The sequence below is a fragment of the Botryllus schlosseri genome, chromosome 5, assembly GCF_051294905.1.
Source record: "Botryllus schlosseri isolate E-star chromosome 5, Bs_hap1, whole genome shotgun sequence".
In the NCBI taxonomy this organism is placed as follows: Eukaryota; Metazoa; Chordata; class Ascidiacea; order Stolidobranchia; family Styelidae; genus Botryllus; species Botryllus schlosseri.
In genome coordinates, this window is record NC_137240.1 from 14,089,225 (window position 1) to 14,109,824 (window position 20,600).

A 20,600-nucleotide genomic window follows, 5' to 3' on the forward strand; every position below is an offset into this window, starting at 1 on the left:
CTAGCATGGTGCATAAGCGGTAGGCTTTGGCGACAAGTCCCAACGTTGAGTAAAGAATTGCGATTGGTGCCTGTTTCGAGTCACATGAGTATAAGATACTTGATACAGATACTGCAAGCTGCCGTCAAGATAAACGACATATAACGGCGCAGTTCTGATATATATGCTTCGTTGAGGAAATCGTAATTTTTCGTTTGACGATTAGGCCTACACACATCTTTGTTCGGTGTAAGTAGGTACAACGTACGTATATACGCCTACTACTCGCCAAGCAGTAACAGTCAAACTACGCTGAACTAAGCATAACCAAACATCAATATATAAGTTACTGTTTGAAACTAGGCAAAGTGGTGATTATTATCCTGCTGCGAGGCAGTGGCGTCTGGAGTGTATTGATGACCTGATATATAACATGGCGGGTGTTCTTACAGTCACACTACAATGTTCATCAAATATCTGATTACTTCTTACGCACGGAACTGCAAAGCTAATACTTCTGACGTAATAATGACAAGTGGCGTTTGAATATCAGACGTTTGTGCTGTTCACGAATGTTCATTTTATTTCGTAGTCCTTGCACAAATAAAAGTAATCGTTCTTTCACAAAGAAATCGATTAAATATGTGAAGTAGTCGATTACGATTACGATTACTTCGGATTTTTTTCGAATGTAATCGATTGCGATTACGATTACTTGAAAATGCAGTAATCGTCGTAATCGATTACGATTACTAATCGTGATTACCCCATGTCTGCCTGCCACTACCTTCAACTGTTATGAGTTGACATAAAAGTATTTGTCAGCACGATGATGAGTTGACCAGCATGATGATGAGTTGACATAAAAGTCAACTAACGATTTTTCAGTAGTTCTAGTTCTAGTTGCGGATTTGAATATTGAGTAGTTCTAGTTCTAGTCGTAGTTGCGGATTTTGAAAATTGGGTAGTTCTAGTTCTAGTCGTAGTTGCGGATCTTGAAAATTGAGTAGTTCTAGTTCTAGTCGTAGTTGCGGATTTTGAAAATCGGGTAGTTCTAGTTCTATAGTTGTGGTTTTTGAAAATCCAGTAGTTTGTACAAGTCTGGTTGTAACCCTCGTAATCGTCGTCGGTTATAGCAGGTATGTGTAGTAGGGTTGTCCAAAATTTGGAAAATCTCAAAAAGTCTTCGTGATTGTGTCTCATTCTATAGATTATTGATAAAAAACAACAATTAGCCGAAAAGAAGCTTACAGGAAAGCCGTTAAGATTTCGGTCAAAGCGTTTGAAAGTAGCTGCTCGAGAATGGGCGTGCCACTGACCATAGAACGACGAGAAGACTAGTAATCAAATAACCACGGCTCTTGATCGGCTAATCGGCTATGCTTCAATGACCACGGCATCAGCAGCTTGCTGATCAGGTGTTCAAGAAGTCTGCTACCGGCGGGGATTCTGAGTGCGCATTGTTAGTAGTTTGGCAGGTGATGATTTAAGATTAATTCAGGACATGTTGAGGTACGAAATACATGATGAACAAACAACACCTGCTTCACAGAAGCTTTTAAAGCATGACTCCTTCATTGTGAAGGAAACGGCTGAAGCCTACACGTCGTGTTTCCATCGAGAGAAAGCAAAGGCGCTTATGCAAGTGTTGAGCGAATTCACCGTTTCAGTACGGATCCACCATCAGTTAATACAAATATATAAAGCTTAACAATGACAATATACTTTGTGTGATCTTATTGGATCCACGTTGTAGTATATAGTGAAGTATTGAAGGTTCTAGGGATCGACTGAATCGGCCGGTTATGCTTGGCAGTTATACTTACAGCAAATTAAATTCACTCATAAGATTTGTGAAAGTCCTTAATGATGCTGCAGAAAAGAGGTTTAAGGTAAGCACAGGCTATGCTGGATATGATATCCAAACTATGCTGGATGGATACTATATGCAGCATAGTCTGTGCTTTTCTTTACCTCTTTTCTGCGGGATCAATAAGGACTTTGACATACCATATCCAGCACAGCCTGTGCGAGTGTGCGTACATTACCACCTCTTTTCTGCGTTATCATCAAGGACTTTAACAACGCCTACAAGTGCATTCAATTTGTTGTAAGCATCTGATAAGGGCAAAGCATAACCGGCTGATTCCGCCGATCCCTGGAGCATTCAAAACGTCACCTATATACTACAGCTTCAGCCCAATAAGACCACACAACGTATAGTGTCATTGTTAAGCTTTATATATTTGTATTCACTGATGGTGGATCCGTACTGAAACGGTGAATTCGCTCAACACTTGCATAAGCGACTTTGCTTTCTCTTGATGAAAACACGACATGTAGGCTTCAGCCGTTTCCTTCACTATGAAGCAGTCATGCTGTAAAAGCTTCTGTGAAGCAGGTGTTGTTTGTTCATCATATATTTCGTACCTCAACATGTCCTGAATTAATCTTAAATCATCACCTGCCAAACTACTAACAATGCGCACTCAGAATCCCCGCCGGTAGCAGACTTCTTGAACACCTGATCAGCAAGCTGCTGCTGCCGTGGTCATCGAAGCATAGCCGATTAGCCAATCAAGAGCCGTGAATATTTGATTACTAGTCTTCTCGCCGTTCTATGGTCAGTGGCACGCCCATTTTTGAGCAGCTACTTTCAAACGCTTTGACCGAAATCTTAACGGCTTTCCTGTAAGCTTCTTTCAGGCTAATTGTTGTTTTTTATCAATAATCTATAGAATGAGACACAATCGCGGAGACTTTTTGAGATTTTCCAAATTTTGGACAACCCTAATGTGTAGTAATCAGAGATGAGCATGGATTAGGATTAGGTTTTGAAAAAACAGGATTTGTGAAATTTTGTCGGATTTGGATTGGATTTGGATTAGACATTTTTTTCAGAACGGGATTGGATTGAACTATTTTCTGGGAGATTGAAATGTCGTGTGGCGAATGGCGACAAACTTTATTCAGATCAGTTATTAATGTACTTATGGTTACTATGTTATCTTGAATCAAGTGAATCGTTGGTTGTGAAAGAAAATTTTCGAATCCCTCCATTGCATAAATTAATATTTTTTCTGAATTTCCAGTTTGAATCGGATTAGGATTGGACATGGACTTGAATATGAAAAACTTATGGATTAGGATTTGGATTTGAAGGTTTAGATTGGATTAGGACATAGAAATTTCAAATCCGCTCATCTCTGGTAGTAATGGATGTTCTGATGATGACGGCCGACCGTAAAATGCTGCATAACGATGTAGTCCTGGTCAAAGATAGTTTTGGTCCGTTTAAGACAGGAGCCGGAAGACTTTTTCGTCAAAGGAGACACATATTGACCCTATATTTTCAACTGTCAAATGTAGGCTACCGCCACTAAGATGTACGATAAAACTTTGTGTTATGTACCGGAGGCTACCGCTATAACTCCTTTTTCAAAAGCAATATTTATTGAATTGATCAGAACCGCAGTTTGTTCCGTTGAATTTAGTTGCAATAATTTCAGATCGATGCCTTATTATAGCTATAAACTATGGGGTTTCTACATACAGAGACCGATCATGATATATATATATTCCATCGACCTTCCTAGGACCCTAGTCCAGCGGTTCTTAACCTTTTGCTAATATCTGCAAGCCATTCGTCGAACCCAAAATTTCGCTGAGTCGTAAAAACAAAAATTTACCGCATTATTACACATCTAATATATCGACTTTTCCATTAGATAAAATAAAAAAGGGCAAAAGAAAACAGGAAACAAAAGAACATCGAGAAAATCAGCTTTGGGCTCGTGTTAAGCGTCTCCAGCGTAGGCGGTCGTGGACGTCTTCAAGCGACAGTCCCCGTTGCGCTAGATCAGTCTCCATTGTCGAGCGCCATGTTTTCCGTTTCCAGCCACCTCTGGGGCATGGCTCCGTGGGAATAATAATAATAATAATAATATAATAATTTATAGAGCGCCGAATATAACAATATGTCATTACTACACTAGGGCGCTGTACATAAAAGGCAATAAAATATAAAAGTAAACGATATGTATAAAAGACGAAGTGCATAGTTGTAGGGCGGAAAGAACACCACTCTAGTTCGAACGCTCGTGTGAATAAAACGGTCTTGATTTTGCGTTTGAAAACATATAGCGAGTCACATAGTCTGATAGAAATTGGAAGATTGTTCCACAGAATGGCGGCCGAGGAAGGAAAGGTTCTCACGCCGTAGGTCGATGTTCTAACTCTTGGAACTGACAAGAGCATTTGGGACTGAGAACGTAGCGCTCTTCCGGGATTATACATTGTCACTAGCTCACGAAGATACGTTGGTGCACTTCCCTCCATGCATTTGAAGACGTTCAGAAGAAGCTTGTATTCAGACCTAAATTTCACGGGTAACCAATGAAGGGATCTAAGAATCGGCGTTACATGATCACGCTTCCTTGACCGAGTTACCAAACGAGCAGCGATGTTTTGGATCTTTTGTAGCTTGTCGATGCAATGGAATGTGGTTAATGATGGCAATTACTGGTTGCTCATCTTGATGCCGCACTAGATGGCCGATTAGGCGGAAGCGTCGTTCAGCTGCCAGCAAACTAATCGGCCTACGCTGATTCGATTCTGAATCACGTATTACGCTTCTGGTAGTGTCGACTATTCAAGTATCACTCATTATGACGTCACAACAGAATACACTATGTCAAAGTTCAAATATGTACCTTTTATGCCACCAAACTAATACATTACTACTAGATTACTGGTGCACGAAATAAACTTTGCATCAAAAGAGCGGTTAACAGTTCAGAAATGCGAATAGTAGGCTAGCCTATATGACATTCGTGCTTTCACCTTGGAAAGTGCCCTCGTATTTGTTCGTTCGAAACGCAACATCGTGATACCATATTTTACTGACAAATGAGCTAATAAATATTAGAGATCGAATTGGAATTTCACAAGGACGGGGTTTCGATTTCGAACCTCAACCGTACCTGCTAACGCCACTGCACAAGTGCACAGTGCACATGCGCGTGTTACCCTTGCAATAGTGACAATTCGACTGATCGCGCCGTTGCCTGCAGCCAATGATGGCCAAGAGCGATATGTCATCAGCAATCACCATCATCATGATTCATACGTATGAGTTCAGCATGTGTCTTGACCAGCATAGAAGCCCTGCCACTGGCAAATGAACTGCTGAGGCTCCCTTGAAACACTGATTAAGAACCTCTGCTATAGAAACTTCATATGACTTTTAGCAAAAAATCTGACAGGCATGAAAGTATACTAAAGTTTTAAGCTTCTATACATCTCGAGTTAGGTTGGACAGTCCATTTTGTCGTCCTCCCGAATAGTTTTAGCTAGGGCTGGGAAAAATCGAGTACCTGAGTGATTCGATTCTGAATCACGTATTGGTATTACGCTTCTGGCCCAGTCGACTGTATCACTCATTATGACGTCACAACAGAATACACCATGCCAAAGTTCAAATATGTACCTTTTATGCCACCACAAAGAACACAACGCGTGTTGTGGTATTTTTTCGACCATACACTCCTTGACAATGTTGTGGGAGGATCATGAATTCGGAAATGTGTTATTTCCAGTAACCTTCGTAGTTTTGTATTATGTCTCGTATGCTACAACACGGCCAATCAAGGTTTCAAGGCTTCCTCAATCCTCAGTTAGTAAGTTAACTTTCAATTGCGAGGTGCGTATAATTTCAGGACTGGAAAAAAACATCTTTTACTACTCGACTCGAATCATTCAAATTATTACTCGATTCAGATTCGAGTACCACTCGAATCATTGTGCCCAGCCCTAGTCACAGCCAAACGTACGGGACGATCACGTGGGGAAGTGAGTTCGATAGGTTATCGACCCTGATTTAGGTTCAGGAGTCCTAATAAAATTTATATAATCTTAAATCTTAATCCAGTTGGCGAACTCTATTGAAATATTTTCTTGAACCTGATCAACTTTCATGCACTTTCGACCCTCTGAAACCATGATTCGAGAGAGCGAAAGTTCAATGTGAGGAAGGCTTGATTACTAAATATTGTTCCGTGCCGTCAGCTGGTGCAATATCGACTGAGCTGACTACTCTATGAGATACGGCTCGGCCGCATTCATTCGTTGGTAGTGATGAGTTCATAAGTCAGTTATCGTCGGCGTTGCAAAGCAAATATGGCAGGTAGCCTATGCTCCAATATGCAGAATATTTGAAGTCAAACTTGCTCGATTGGATAAAAAATTAGGAACAATTCCTGGCCGAAGCCAATATGCCAGCCAGACGCAACAAATATAGTTTATGTTCGCGGCGTTGCATGTTGCCCTATAAAACTGATACGTTGGTCTTGGTATGTCCTGGCTGGCGCCGAATAATCTCGCACCAAATCACGCGGTCATTTCGGCATAGCTGCATATATATCGAGTTTAGCCCAGGGGTCACCAGCACGCGGCCCGCAAGCCGCATGCGGCCCCTTGGTCATACTTTACGGCCCGTGGCCTGATTTGAGATTTCGAAAGAACGCTAAGTAAAGCATTTTGAAATGCTAAAATTGATTTAAGTTTCAAAATTTTGTTGTTGCTGTTCATAGCTTCTCTTGTGCCCAACATCGCTCTCACAAGCTGATTCGGCTTCAGCTATTGTAATTATAACGGCACTCTATGGAGGAGAACAAAGCTGATATGAATGGGGGCATTGCCAACGCCAAGACCGAAGTCGCTTAGGAAACGACTTGGGGCTTGCCCACAAGATCATAAGCTATTTACGAGGATCTATAGCAGTGGTTCTTAACCTTTTTTCGTCCAGCGCCCCCTTTCAAAAGTTATCGTGCTCCAGCGCCCCCCAACTTAATGTTGTGAGGAATGTAATAAAGACAATGAGTAAGAGGGAGGGCCGTAACAGCACTTCGTCAACCCCCCTATACACGATTGCCTTGCGCACCCATAACGTTATAAACCAAACTTCTGAGGGCTTCGCCCCCACGAACCCCATAGCGTGATTTCGATGGTCAGCAAAGTTTGTGTGGCCTGGTCGCCCTAGGTACCAAAATCTTCTATAATGCATGAATGAATAGGTGGTAATTACATATATAAGTAGCTATAAACTTTTTATCCTCTCAGCCCACGTAATCAGATTTACCAGTAGCGCTGAGTGAGCTGTTGTATGGGAAAATAAAGGGCCCGTAAGTAATAATTAAACATATTCGGGCGCGCACGTAGGTAAAATTATTCGTTACCAGGGCCGTAACAGCACTTCCTCAGCCCCCCCCAAAAACAAAAAACGTTGGTCCTGGGCCCCCATCGGGTGATAAACCAAACTTCCGGCGGACTTCACCCCCAGACCCCCATTCGGCTGTCCGCTATTTGCTGATACTAGGTATCTACATTGGGTGTCCATTTACTGAGGCAGCTACTCTCGCCTAGACGCGCGAAGCGCGGAAAATGTCACTAATTAATGATTGAAATTGGTCAATATGATCGGGAATTGCATGTATATTGATATCAATTTTTATCCTCTCTCTGCTCACGTAAACAGATTTGCCGGTAGAGCTGAGTGATGTGTGTTTGAAAAGGTAGGACCCCTCAATAATAATTATACATCTTCGGGCGTATACCCGTTGGCAGGAACAAAACGTCACTTCGTCAGGCCCGCGAAAAAACTTGGGTCTTGGGCTCCCATAGGGTGATAAACCGACCGCCCCCCCCCATCACGTTGTTCGCTTTTGCCACGGAATCAGCTGTACTGTTTAGCGAGCCAGTGCGAGGCGCGAAAACTTTCGATAATTCATGCTAAAATCAGTCAGTAAGACCGGGGATTGCAAAGATATTGCTATCAATTTCTTGCCCTCTCTGCTCACGTTACCAGATGTACCGGTAGAGCTGAGTGAGATGCAATGTTCCCTTAAAGCTGCGCACGTGCGCAGTGCTGACACCGTCTCTGCGCACAGAAAATCTGCGTTGCTCACAACAAATCCAATCCGAAGTTATGACCTTTTTTAGTCGTTACGCACTGTTGTCCAAGGGTCAGCGCAGTGAGTTGTTGAGTGTGCGCAGACTCATCAAAACTTGAAGCGAACATTGTGAGGTGTCTTGGATACTGTAGGGCCCGTAACTAATAATTAAACATATTCGGGCGGGTGAACCCGTTAATATGACTTCGTTGCATGATGTTATTTCGTGACCCCCTGTCTGCAATATCGAAAATATAGAATCGCCCAACAGGGATATCGCCCAACAGGAATATCCATGTCGCCCGATCGTACTAAACTAAGAGACACACACGATTTCAAATTGGTATTTCTTCACTGGCATATAATTTTTCCCTGCCAGATTGAATTCGTGTTTTGGGATTCAGATTGCCAAGACAGGAACATTCGGTGCCGGTCATTTAGGCACCCATGGACAATTAAACCTATTTGTACTTTGAAGGCTATATATAACGAAGTTTTCGGTGTTAATTTGTTCTGAATACTCATTAAGGATATGTCCTATCACCACATCATCTACTGCGAAGCCATTTTTCTCCAGCGCCCCCCATACCGCCCCCCTGAGCCCAGCGCCCCCCATATCGCCCCCTGAGCGTTTCCGCCCCCTACAAAATCGCCAGCGCCCCCTGGGGGGCGCTGGGAGCAAGGTTAAGAACCACTGATCTATAGTTTTCCAACAAGTAGGCTACCGTGTCTAGCTAACCCCAATATCGATCGATTCTTTAGCCGCTGAAAAGTTGTCAGGTATCGTGCACCACTCGTGGTTAAAAAAATAGAATGAAAGTGGTGGAAATAATATTTTTCTTGCATTTGTATTTCTTTAATAATATGATATTATTTCTATTGTGGTAACTATATACCCGTCGCCAATGTTAAAGAGTACAGCGTTGTATACTTGCGTAAAGTTTTAAAAACGTGGTTGCTGTTGAATGTCGATTGTCGAATGTTGACACATGTGGCCTATTTTATCTCGATATTGAATTCATGCAGCCCGCGGCTAGGGCTGCGGACACAATGATTCGAGTGCTCAATCCGAATTGAATGTTAATTTTTATCATTCGAGTCGTGTAGTAAAAGACGATTTTTTCGAGTATTGAAATTATACGCTCGGGGCCTACGCTCCTCACCACTGAAAGTTCCTTAATTGATCAACGAGAATTCTAGTTTCGATTTTAATTTTCACAGTGCTAGCACTGAAACCTTAATCGACCATATCGCAGCATACGAAACACAGTACAAAATAAGCGACTCGAAGCATGTTACGTGATTCAGAATCGAATCCCTCAGGCACTCGATTTTGCCCAGCCCTACCCGCGGCCTGTACGAAATTTGAAAAGTGACCCGCGACCCGTTTTGGGGTGGCGACCCCTTTAGCATATGCCTATGCCTATATAGCCTATCCAATTTTTGGTGGTTGAAACTCAATTCGATAATTTCGATACTATCATGGAGATTTTTCGTAAGCAGGCTGGGGAGTTAAAGTCACAATATCACGGAGTCGGAGAGTTCGGTCAATTGATTCTGGTCTACAAAGAGAGATAGAGTCTTTATTTTCATCTAACCACAGAAGGCAACGAATGTGGCACAGAAAATATACATGCACACTGCACAGTATTCGGCCTTAGATAGGAATGATCGATACGACGTTGAGGATCAACTAGTCTGATCACACCCGCATCGAACAGATACACTTGACTCTATACTGGGTTTAAAAATGTTAGTTAAAAAAGGAAAATAAAAAGAATGTGTCACGGGTTTTGATATGAATCAGCGAGCTATTTGTAGGTCAAGGCGGAAGTTTGGTTGATAGACTGCACCATATGTCGCTCGACTTCTTCCTAACATACATCGTAAATCAGCATTTCTAATCTTACGATGCCAATGCGGGGTCGCTGATGTTAGGAAGAGTATGGAGATTGGAGACTGAGTCGCAATGATAAAAAGTATCATTTTCTAGTATATAACAAACCGGTCGGAGTTGCAAATCGTATTTCAAAGCGTCACAAGTGCTTAGAACCGCAGTGAAGAGCGATAGCTATTTCAAAACTGATTAGGCAGTTGAAGCCATATATAGAGACACGTATATCCGCGGGATAGGAGTCACATTTTGCGTATGACGCCGCATACCCATATAAGAGGGCCTAGTGCAGGTCTGATTATTGTCACCATTTTATTATCAACGCGTTGAAGTTTGGCAAGGCACTGTGCTTTCACCTTTTTCGAAAATTCGTCAATCAAGCATTGGGGTTTGCTTATGCCTCGGAGTTGCTGTTGCTGTTGGTTCGGCGATTTCGGCACCAGTAGGTGACGCCATGCATCTATTCGTCATTTATTGTCCAGTTGGGATTATTTGTATATCTTCAGCAGTTGCCGGACAAAGAGAGTTGGCCGCCGTGGCCGGAAGGGATTTGCCGTCGCTCGCCTTAGCAGCAGCGGCAGCAGCCTTAGCTGCAGGCGGTTTGTCGTGAAATAGCTCATTCAAGAATTCTTACCGTCAAACGTTTTCCTTCTATGTCTTGATAGAGAGTTCCAAGGTTATGGTAGGCTGCGAGTGCTGTAAATTTCCGGTAACTGTGTTAGCATCATAGTTTACTGGTATGTAATGTATCAGTATTACCGAATTACCGATCAATAGTAATGCTTCTGTGGTTGTATCAGAGCAAAATTCAACTACTCTGCCTGTGATAATGCAGGTAAACTTCGTTTTGCATACCGGGGCGTGTTTCTATCTTCTGTTTCTAGATTAAAGTTTGTAATGTATTTATCATAATAACATGAAATTTTTATGTTTCGTTTATCAAGGCAACCTTAGTGCAATAAGAAAAACCATGCAGTTATGAGGGTCAGGACTCCAATTTTACTTTGATCAGTGCATTGTACAATAGTCCGTTTCTCGATGATAGCTTATCATCATTCTTTAAATGTTCTGAAATTACTGAAATATACTAAAATCAACATTGGTTGTACCTATATATTCTGGAAAATATATACCAGTTCTTATGCAGACTTGCAACTTGATTATAAATAGCATCAGGGATCAGTGATGGAGATAGCTTATTCTGGTTACGTATCACCTTTATTAGCTTGTGATTGAGATATGCTTACAGTATATATTTATTGATCTCGCTATCCATCCAACCGCAATTGATGCAAAAAATTTGGCAACAGTGAAACTGAAAATTCAAATTGAAGTATTTGTACATTCTTTTCCAAGCAATATATGAAACCATCAAAATATAATATATTGTTAATCTGATTTGATTTTGTTTGTCCATGTTTTTCGTATGTAGGTTAATGATAAAATTTTTCCAAGCTTGCAAACGGAATGAAAGTCTGTAGGCTAAATCTAGCCTGCTTGGTTAGCTCTCGTAATCTATTGTTTCAGGGATCTTGGTATCTTTCACAGCTGATTACAAATTATTGATGCATTGTTATTGTCCCTCTTTTGCTCCCTTTAGCTGGTGTCGTATTGTGAATCTTGTGTGTGTTGTATAGTGCGTAACTGCCGGCCTGTTAGATCAGGAGACCTGATGCACTATCAGTGTGCGTTATATATATCATATGTGTCTGTATTTGCAAAGTATAGTTGTCTGCTACTGATTAGTCAAAGTTGTGTGCAATATGATAGGCATATGGATTTTTGCATACATTTTTTTACTTGATAATGAGAGTACATTTAAACATTGATGATCACAGCTGCAAAACAACAGGTTTTAGTTGCGAATGCAGCTATTTGTGAGAGAGAGAGAGATAAGCAGTGACTGAGACTTATTTTTTCCAATCAAAATGCCCAAATTCGATCAAGACTGTTTTGGGATCGTGCATCCACGTAAACTGTCATATTCTGTATATATCAGGTACATAGTTGATAGTTGCCCTCAATTGAGCGGCTAGGATTGTGTGAAAGTGGACATACCTCCAATAAAACGGATACATTGACTTAGTCAACCATGGCAGAAGCTGTGGAATGGGATGGTAAGTATTCGTGAATATCGGTATCGGGTACTGTACTTTTCCTATCATGCTCTCTGGCAATGATACATTCAGGCCCCGAGGAAGGTTTGTCATTTGACGACAGCGATCACTTCGAAGAGGACTCCCTCTGCTCATGGATGAGTGAACCGGAAAGTCTTTGTAGGAATTGGCGTGGGTGGCAAACACAGTTTTCCAGCTGTGGCAATGTCTCCGAGCCGCGATTTGAAAAGGCATCCAATTCCAAAGTGAAAGAGGGTATGCATGATGTCTTTCGGAGCGAAATAATAAATTATTAATAATTCCAGCATTAAAATATAGTCTTTTCCACATCACAATGTTTTAAATGGGGAATCTGATAACATAATGCTAGTGGTAAATTCTAGCAAATTGTACCACCAAGTCTTTTTTATGCCTAAACTGAATCCATTGATGAAAAGCATCTGTTCTTATTTTACTGATGGTCCTGTTTGCTCTTTAACTATAACTGCTGTCAAATCCATATTTCAGAATAGTGACCAAAGATCATCAAAAGTTAATCTGTGTAATCGAAAGATATGTGTTACTGCCTAACTGTGTACCTGTAACTGACCTTATACTGTATGAGGTGCAATCAATTTTCAACATTAGACATTAGACATTGATCTTTTTTGAATACCGCTCCATGAATTTTTATATTACACTGTACACTGTACAGTGAACACACTGCAGCTGGCTTGCCGGTATGAATTTGTACTCTGAGTAAAAGTAAATTGTAGAGCAACTGCGCATTTCCGTACTAGGTGTATCATCTCGTGAATCACTATTGTTAATCTGAAGAATCGTTTGCACTTAGTTTTTATGAAGTAATGTCATAATGAAACATAGTAATTCTCGCGTTAATTGTATTCAATTTAAGAGTGACGGCGAAAGCATATTTGATTTGTATTTTAGGCAAAGTTCAATCTCTGATCGAATTGTCTGCGCAAACGGTGGCTTTGCAGCTTCCATTTGAGCAGGTTGAAAGGTTTCCAATCCCTATACCTGAGAATTTGCAGCTGAGAATTGCGTTCTGGAGCTTTCCGGAAAGCGAAGATGACATTAGGTAAGGTTGGAATTGAAATTACTATTTCAGGTGCAATCCCATAGCCTACTGCGCTAACAATGTCTTGTGTTGTTGGCGGCAACATCGATCAACATTTAGCTTGATCAAGTTATTAATTAGTATGCTAGTTATTCATTTCACATGCCAATAAAGTCCTGTTGGATTTTTATTATGGAACTGTGTGGGTTCGCATATTTTGGTTGCTGACTGAATGTCATTTTGCGAAGGTTGTATTCCTGTCTGGCAAACGGCAATGCGGATGAGTTTCAAAAAGGCGAGCATTTAGTGAAGAATAATTGCATTGTTGATATCATGCAAATCGGCTTTCATCTGAGTGCGACTGTGCGACTACCGCCGACGAGCATCAACAAGGTTGGTTATCATACTGTAAAGCATCCCTCCGGCCTCTTTCATCTCAAAACTATCAAATTTTAGTTAGAATTTTACTTAAATTCATTTTCTGCAATTTGCTGAAATAGCCTTGCTCTATATCAGTGGTTCCCAATGTGGGCGGTGTCGCCCCCCCAGTGGGCGATTTTGAGAATGAAGGGGGCGAAAATGCCTACGGGGGGCAAGTGGGCGGGTGGGGGGGAAGGGGGCGAAAATGTTAGAACGTCTTGTGAGATATATTTCATTAACACGTTTAAAAAAATACATGTGAAAACGACTTATTTACGTATGAAACCAAAGTTGACTAAAAAGGTCATAACTAGGGGGATTTTTTTAGATGTCAAAATAAGTCAAAATTTAGTCAAAATTGTAGCGTTAGGTCGAAAAATTCTCAAAATTGTTTACAAATTGAAAAAAAATTTGCCACCTGCATCTCATTTGTATCGTAAATGTTTGCACTGTTGGTGCACTTATCATACGACATTTTACAGCTTTTAGTCTACTTTATAGGCTTGCCGTTGTAGACAGCACATTATATGCTTGCTGTGAATCATAATCGGCCAAATGAAACAAATAGGTTGACATGGTATTATGCTTCGTAAGGAAAGACAGTTCCAACCAGAAATGAAGAGAAGTTGCACAATTCTAACATTATGTGGGAAAAAATTTGGATGCGAAAATATTATGGGGGCCAAAATTTGTGTTGAGCTTGAGAAGGGGGCGATTATTCGAAAAAGTTTATGAACCGCTGCTCTAAATGGACCATAAACACCAAACTTCATGGACGTTTCATGGAATTTGGTAGCGTCAATTTTCCACAAACTAGACTTTGATTTCATGCAGAATTTTAATCATATAACAAAGTGGATTGTTCAAACCATCGCAGCATGTGTATAAAGCTCATAATAGTATTGCTTAATATGTATTGATATTATTTTATTATTGAGATTTCTGAAATATTCGGTAGTGCCAAATCGAGGTTAACGGGTTGTTTTTAGATACACAATATTAGAACTTTTAGCCCCTCGAGGTTTAATTGTCTCTTTCTATAACATTAGTTTTGTTGCTCTCTGTTTTTGCTCCTATTTTGTGATTCTTCAAAGCTTCTGATGTAGATATTCAGGTCGTACTCACTAATGGACACATCCATGCTAGCTGAATAGACAGTGTGCTGCTTGTATGGTTCTGTGAATTCCTTAGTATATCTCCTGGGGAGAAGTCTTTTCAAGAGATTGTAACACTTTTAATTCTAATGTCATAGGAAGTAGTAGACTGATTTTTTAGTGTTCCTATGTAAATGAAGGTACTGTAACCTCAATCATGGAAGATACGTTTATTGCTGTCATTGTCATGTTTTATAATTTTCTGTTATGCTGTTTAAGATCGTTAATTTTGACTTGAAATAAATTTAGAGTTAAACCTGTTTTGTGGCAATTCTCTGAGCTCATTTTCAGTTGAGACGTTGAGTCATTGCATATTTCCAACAAATAGCCAAGTCAAGGCTTTCGTCATTTCCAATGTTGCTCATGGCATCAATCATGATGTTGGCCAGTACATGTACTGCACGCAGTATTGTTCGAATACTGGTATCACTGTAATTGTTAGCATGCAACAAGCCCTCCCAGGCATATTGATTTTAATAACGGTAAAAGACACTCTATTATCATGTTTTCAACGTTCAATAGAAACAGTGTTTACTGTACTTAACATACGCCACACAAGCATGTGTTGAAGGCTACTCAAATAGTAGTATTATCAATTATTTGTGCAACAATGCATTCAATATTTCGTCTTTCACTGGATCATTAACTGTTTAGAATATCATAAACGTAGACAATAGGCCTAATAAATCCTCTGTTCATTAATTAATTACTAACCTCTCAATCATTAACAGTTTGTGTTAATAAGTACCACTTGTCAATTTGATAGGGTCTTTGCTCTGCACACATGTTGCAGCAAAAGTATTCTATGTCATGACCCAGACAGACGGACACCATTTATTCATCCAAATCAAATTCGCATTAATAGCCTACTTGAAACAGACAGTATTGCCGCGGTGGAATCAAAGTAGCTTATGTCCACTTTTCCAATTTCGAAGGTCCATTTTTAAAAATTTCAATTTTTTCGGTCAAATCTAGGCCATGGTCATGTCTGTCTCATTATTTCAAAGTTAATCGGGGCCAATATATGGCTGAAAGAAGATGAAAATTTTACGTGAAATCAACTTTCTCAAAGTATGAAAAATGGACATAAACTAGTTTGATTCCACTGCGACGATATGCAGACTGCATAGGTAGTCTGATTCGAAATAGTCAGCGTTTGTTGTCAAGTAGAAGTAGTAGTAATGTCGTAAGTTTCTACTCGTTCACAATTAAAAGTACATAGCAATTTCCAAGATATATCAAAAAAGATGCATCAAGCACGGCTAATGCAAAATGGCCAATTGAGTGAGTATTACAAGTTGGCAAACCCTCCATGAGTACCACCTCTGGCGATATGACAATGCCGGGCTGTTTTTTTATGACTATTTCACTCATACCATTACTGAAAAAGTGAAAACAGTAGTGGTAAGCAAATCGCACTCAACTTCTGGAAAAGTCATGCCGGCCACTTTATTACTGATAATCTCTGGCGAGATTTGTCATAACTGCTCCAAGTCGCAAGTTTGTTAAACTTGCCTCTTTTTCCCAGGGCTCGTGCTTGGTGGCGGTCACCTTCGACAGGCAGAGAATCACTTCGTGCGCCTGCAACTGCGAGAGCAACGCGAAATGGTGCTCTCACGTGGTAGCCCTCTGCCTTGCCCGGATACAGCAAGTAGGCTTGGTTTAGGGTCTGACGTTGAACTGCCTTGCCATTATTTTGCGTCGTCGTATTTTGCAGCCGGACACCGTCTGTTTGAGAGCGCCCGTGTCGGAATCGTTGTCGCGGCTACAGCGCGATCAGCTGCAGAAATTCGCGCAGTACCTGATCAGCGAGCTACCGCAGCAAATTCTTCCGACGGCGCAGAGACTTCTCGACGAGCTGCTGGCTTCCAGCTCCACGGCCATCAACGAAGAGCCAGGAGCGCCTGGTATTTGAATGCCTATTTTTGTTATTCATTTTGGCCAGGATGATAAAACCAGTGGCGTAGATAGGGGGATAGTATCATAGACAACTCTACCCCCTTCCCATGTTCGACCCTACCCCCTTGTAAATTCTCTTATTGTTCTCTGGGAGAGAGTAATCCGTTTATCCTAATCTGCTTATCCCTCATTATGAATGCATTCTCATATTGTTAATAATGTTTCTTCACGCCTTTGTTGTGCACTGTCTTAAGGACCTAAATTTTTGTTATTAACAATTCGTCACACTAGATTATGCCTGTGATGGGTATCCCACCAGCACACATCGATTGGTGCATTTAATAGAGGCCATGGAATTTGTTTGAGATTTTTATTTTAATATTATGCATGTGGCATATGTTTATGTGTATAGAGATGTTGACACTAGCAAGATTATCCGATCCTTTGTATATAGATTTAAACAGATTAATCTACTAGCATTTAAAACATTGTCTGTTTTCAAAATTGCCTTCATAGTTTCTATCCCCCCTTCTTTCACCTTTCCCTCCGTTTCTCTCAGCTAGATACGTGCCTGGCCCAAACACTATCCATTTCGTTTTAGATCCTACCGCCGGGCCCAGCTTGTCGGACATTAGCATTTGGTGTCTTGACGAGCAGGCGCTGGTCGATAACATCAAGAAGACATTGGTCAAGTTTTGCGGGCCTTCGCCGATCGTGTACAGCGACGTCAACTCGCTCTACCTGTCCTCGACTGAGCCACCTGCCGCGTCCGAATACTCCAGTCTGTTGCGGCCTTTGCGGTGAGCGATTCGGGGTTGCACAAGTCCACAATTCTCAGATTTTCCAAATTCAAATTTGATCAGAATTAGAATTATTGAATTTGCAAAAACTTGAAAATTGGAAAGAAGTGCAACAATATCAAGCTCAGTTCGTTCAAAATCAATTAAGGATAATCCGAGAATTATCAACGAAAAACTCCAATAACTCCGCTTGTACTAGTTGGAATTGAGTTAAATTTGTTTTGCATCGTCTCTGAAGACAGCTCAACAATTTCATGTGGTTGACAGAAAAATTTGATAATTTTTTTTTAATTTTCCTGTTTAAATTAAAAATCTCTATTAGATCTGCGGAGCCCTATACTTGTTAGGATTGAACCAAATTTGGTGTGCAGCGTTTTTTTGGGTAACCTGATAATTTAATGACTGAATCGCTGGAATCCAGATAAAGTTAATTTTGAACAGCTCTACTGTGCAAGTAATGTGAAAGCGGCTTTGCACTGTTATTCCCTTGGCGAGGGATATTCTTGTATAACTTGATCTGGAAAATACATCAATCAAAAGTAGCATTTTCAGGGAAACCAGAAATTAGAGTAGAATTGAAATTAGATGGTAGATATATTTCACAAAATAGAACGATTGTGTAAAGAGCTTGATTACAAACAAGGGTGTCTTTCTTACAGAGGACGTGAACCCGAAGGCATATGGAATCTGCTGAGCATAGTACGGGAGATGCTGCGTCGTCGCGACTGCAACTCCGTGCTGTTGCTGGATATCATTACTGAGCAGTGCCTGTGTTTCGAACAGGTATTTTTTATCTGTTTCTTTTCCCTTCCCAATCTGACTGGGGGGGTGTCTTTTAGCGTTCGCTGCGCGGCCTGTGGCAAACTGATTCACATTGGATTACTTCTGAGGCTGAATCGCTGACATTGCTGTTGAGTTCTGTCAAGTAGAAAGTGGTCTTGTGGCTTGCTTCAAGCTCTGTCTTTGTTTTCTTTTTGCCCATGTTGTTTCATGCTAGGTTACTTCTACAGTATTGAGGTCGGGAATCGCGTACATTACGGCTTCAGTTATCTCCTGCGAAGAAGCAAATTTTGAATAGGTTTTCATTGTGGTTGAGTTGAAATGTAGCCAACTTCACTCGTAACAGGAATACGACGTTATTTATTTTTGTTGTTGATGTTTTTGCGGCATATGCACAGTATCATGATTTATACATAACATATATACGATTTGTGCATATGCGTACCATAAGTAGGCTACATGATGCGCGTTTGCCGCTGGACAAGGTAGTTCCAACAAACTCTCGTCACTCAAGTTTGCACATTTTTGGTAGCTAATCACCTGCAAAAATCTACTGTTCAAAGACGCTGGAGAGTATTTTGCAGCCTTTCTTTTCCGAGAAAGAGTTTTGGCATGTCTTGGAACGTACGTAAACATAACAGAATACGGCATAATAGGATGTGACACTTCAGCATGTTGGTTAGAGTTAGGGGTGGGGCTGGATAAGGATTAGATTTAGATTTGAGGGTTTGTGTTTGAGCGAGGGTTAATTTCAGGATTAGCGCTGAGTTTTGAGCTTATAAAGTAGCATGCTTGACTCGTGTCGTAACCAAGTCGCAAGGTTCCGAGTCACAAGTCAATCTCACTTTTATAGTTACGAGTCGAGTCGAGTCATTTTCAATTCGCCATCGCGTCAAGTCATTGTGTTGACTGTTCGGTTTCGAGTTACTGTCGTGTGAAACCCACTTTTTACAAATCTGTTCGGTGATATCCAATGCTTCGCATCTGTAATATACTAATTTAAATCACTTTTTACTGTTTGTGGTGGCATTTTAAGTATCAGTACTGATAGACGAAATGATATTAGTGGGATAACTTTATTATTCTTCGAAATTACAATGAAATGGCTGCCTTGGTAGCAGGGCATGGTATGGTATGGTATGGAACGACAATTTTCCATACTCCATACTTGCCTTACTCTCTCCATACCATACTTGCAATTTTCCATACCATACCAACATTGTTCCATACCATACTTGATACATATTCCATACTTTCAGATACTTCAATATCATAAGTATTGTACATTTTCTAGCACCTATATTATTGATATTTCGGATGTCATTTTTGCTTAAACTAGCCATGATGCGAATCTAATTCCTGGTGATAGTTTTACGGAGTTTGTTTGTTTGTTTGTTTTGGGGTATTCATGGTGTTTGTCGACTACTATGGTCATTTACACCAGGCCGATATTCTTGTTATTTTCCGTAACTGCCGACTTATAGCACGGCCCACCTCTAGGCTTTTTGTAAGACACCGCTGACGCGGATGAGGTGGCGAGGAGGAGCCTAGGTAAACCTCCAACACTTAGATATCGGAATTCGGAAGTCGACCTCGGTCGGACTCGAACCCGCACCCATTGGTGTTGCAGCCGCGGATTATACCACTGCGCTATCTCGCCACAGTGTTACAGAGTCTGTTTTGGTGAGGTTTTGTTCACGGTGGAGAGGTGCCGTGTACGTCTACTCTGTAGCCTCCGCGAGCAAAATGAGATAGTCAGCAGATTGTTATCTAGGACAGTCCATAATATAGGGACGGGTAACATACGGCACGCGGGCCAGATGCGGCCCGCGACGAGATTTTGTCCGGCTCGCGGACAGTTTCCCATCTTACATGTTAATGTGGCCAGCGGCCCGAATCTGCCGAGATTCCCCACTACTTGCCTAAACGTCAAATTTTAGTGACTGTATGTTATTATATAGGTGTGCGCACTGCGCAGCGTGCGAGAGTGGAGCTTATGCGTAAGCTCGTCGAAGCGAGAAGACTTGCTTGCATTATCGGCATTTACGATGTACTCAACCCTAATGAATTGAAATCTTGGTAAATTTTGGGTACCGGGCTTATCAAACGCTTTGAAATCTTAATTAAGGATTGCACCATGATTTGGTTGATCAGAGGGAAGCAGACATGGCGGCGCCTGTATGACAATGCTGTTCTCAAATCCACATTGCATTGTCAGTATCGGCGAGAAATGCCTCTGAAGTGACATATTGCTGTCGATAAAATATATTCATTAAATACGATTTATTCCTTGTATGAATGCGCGAATAATGTATCCATTCAGCAATCCGGCCCGCCAAGTACTTAATTTTCCTATATCCGGCCCGCTGACTGGAGAAGTTGCCCGCCCCTGCTCCATAAGAATATCATCGCATTTCCGGTACATTGGCATGAGACACGTGCAAGTTTGAAGTAAATACTCGCCAACTAATCTATAATATAGGCGCACCCATAAAATATCCCAGCTACGGGCGATCAATACTGCAGGGATCTGCGTGATTATTAGTAC

At 41.1% G+C, this 20,600-nt stretch overlaps 1 protein-coding gene across 2 annotated transcripts in view; it reads left to right on the forward strand.

Annotated features, from left to right (window-relative positions):
* Nucleotides 1–20,600, forward strand: part of LOC145439125 (zinc finger SWIM domain-containing protein 8-like) — a 68,969-nt gene that overhangs the window by 25,949 nt on the left and 22,420 nt on the right. The window contains exons 1-8 of one of the 2 annotated variants that reach the window (XM_080316602.1): nt 11,618–11,939; nt 12,012–12,194; nt 12,870–13,020; nt 13,248–13,392; nt 16,102–16,224; nt 16,291–16,480; nt 17,074–17,272; nt 17,932–18,055. In XM_080316602.1, coding sequence (XP_080172728.1) covers nt 11,915–11,939; nt 12,012–12,194; nt 12,870–13,020; nt 13,248–13,392; nt 16,102–16,224; nt 16,291–16,480; nt 17,074–17,272; nt 17,932–18,055 — 1,140 coding nt within the window. In that variant the 5' untranslated portion in view covers nt 11,618–11,914. Of the gene's footprint in view, nt 1–11,617; nt 11,940–12,011; nt 12,195–12,869; nt 13,021–13,247; nt 13,393–16,101; nt 16,225–16,290; nt 16,481–17,073; nt 17,273–17,931; nt 18,056–20,600 lie in introns of those variants that run through there. The other variant, XM_080316603.1, reaches the window with a different exon arrangement.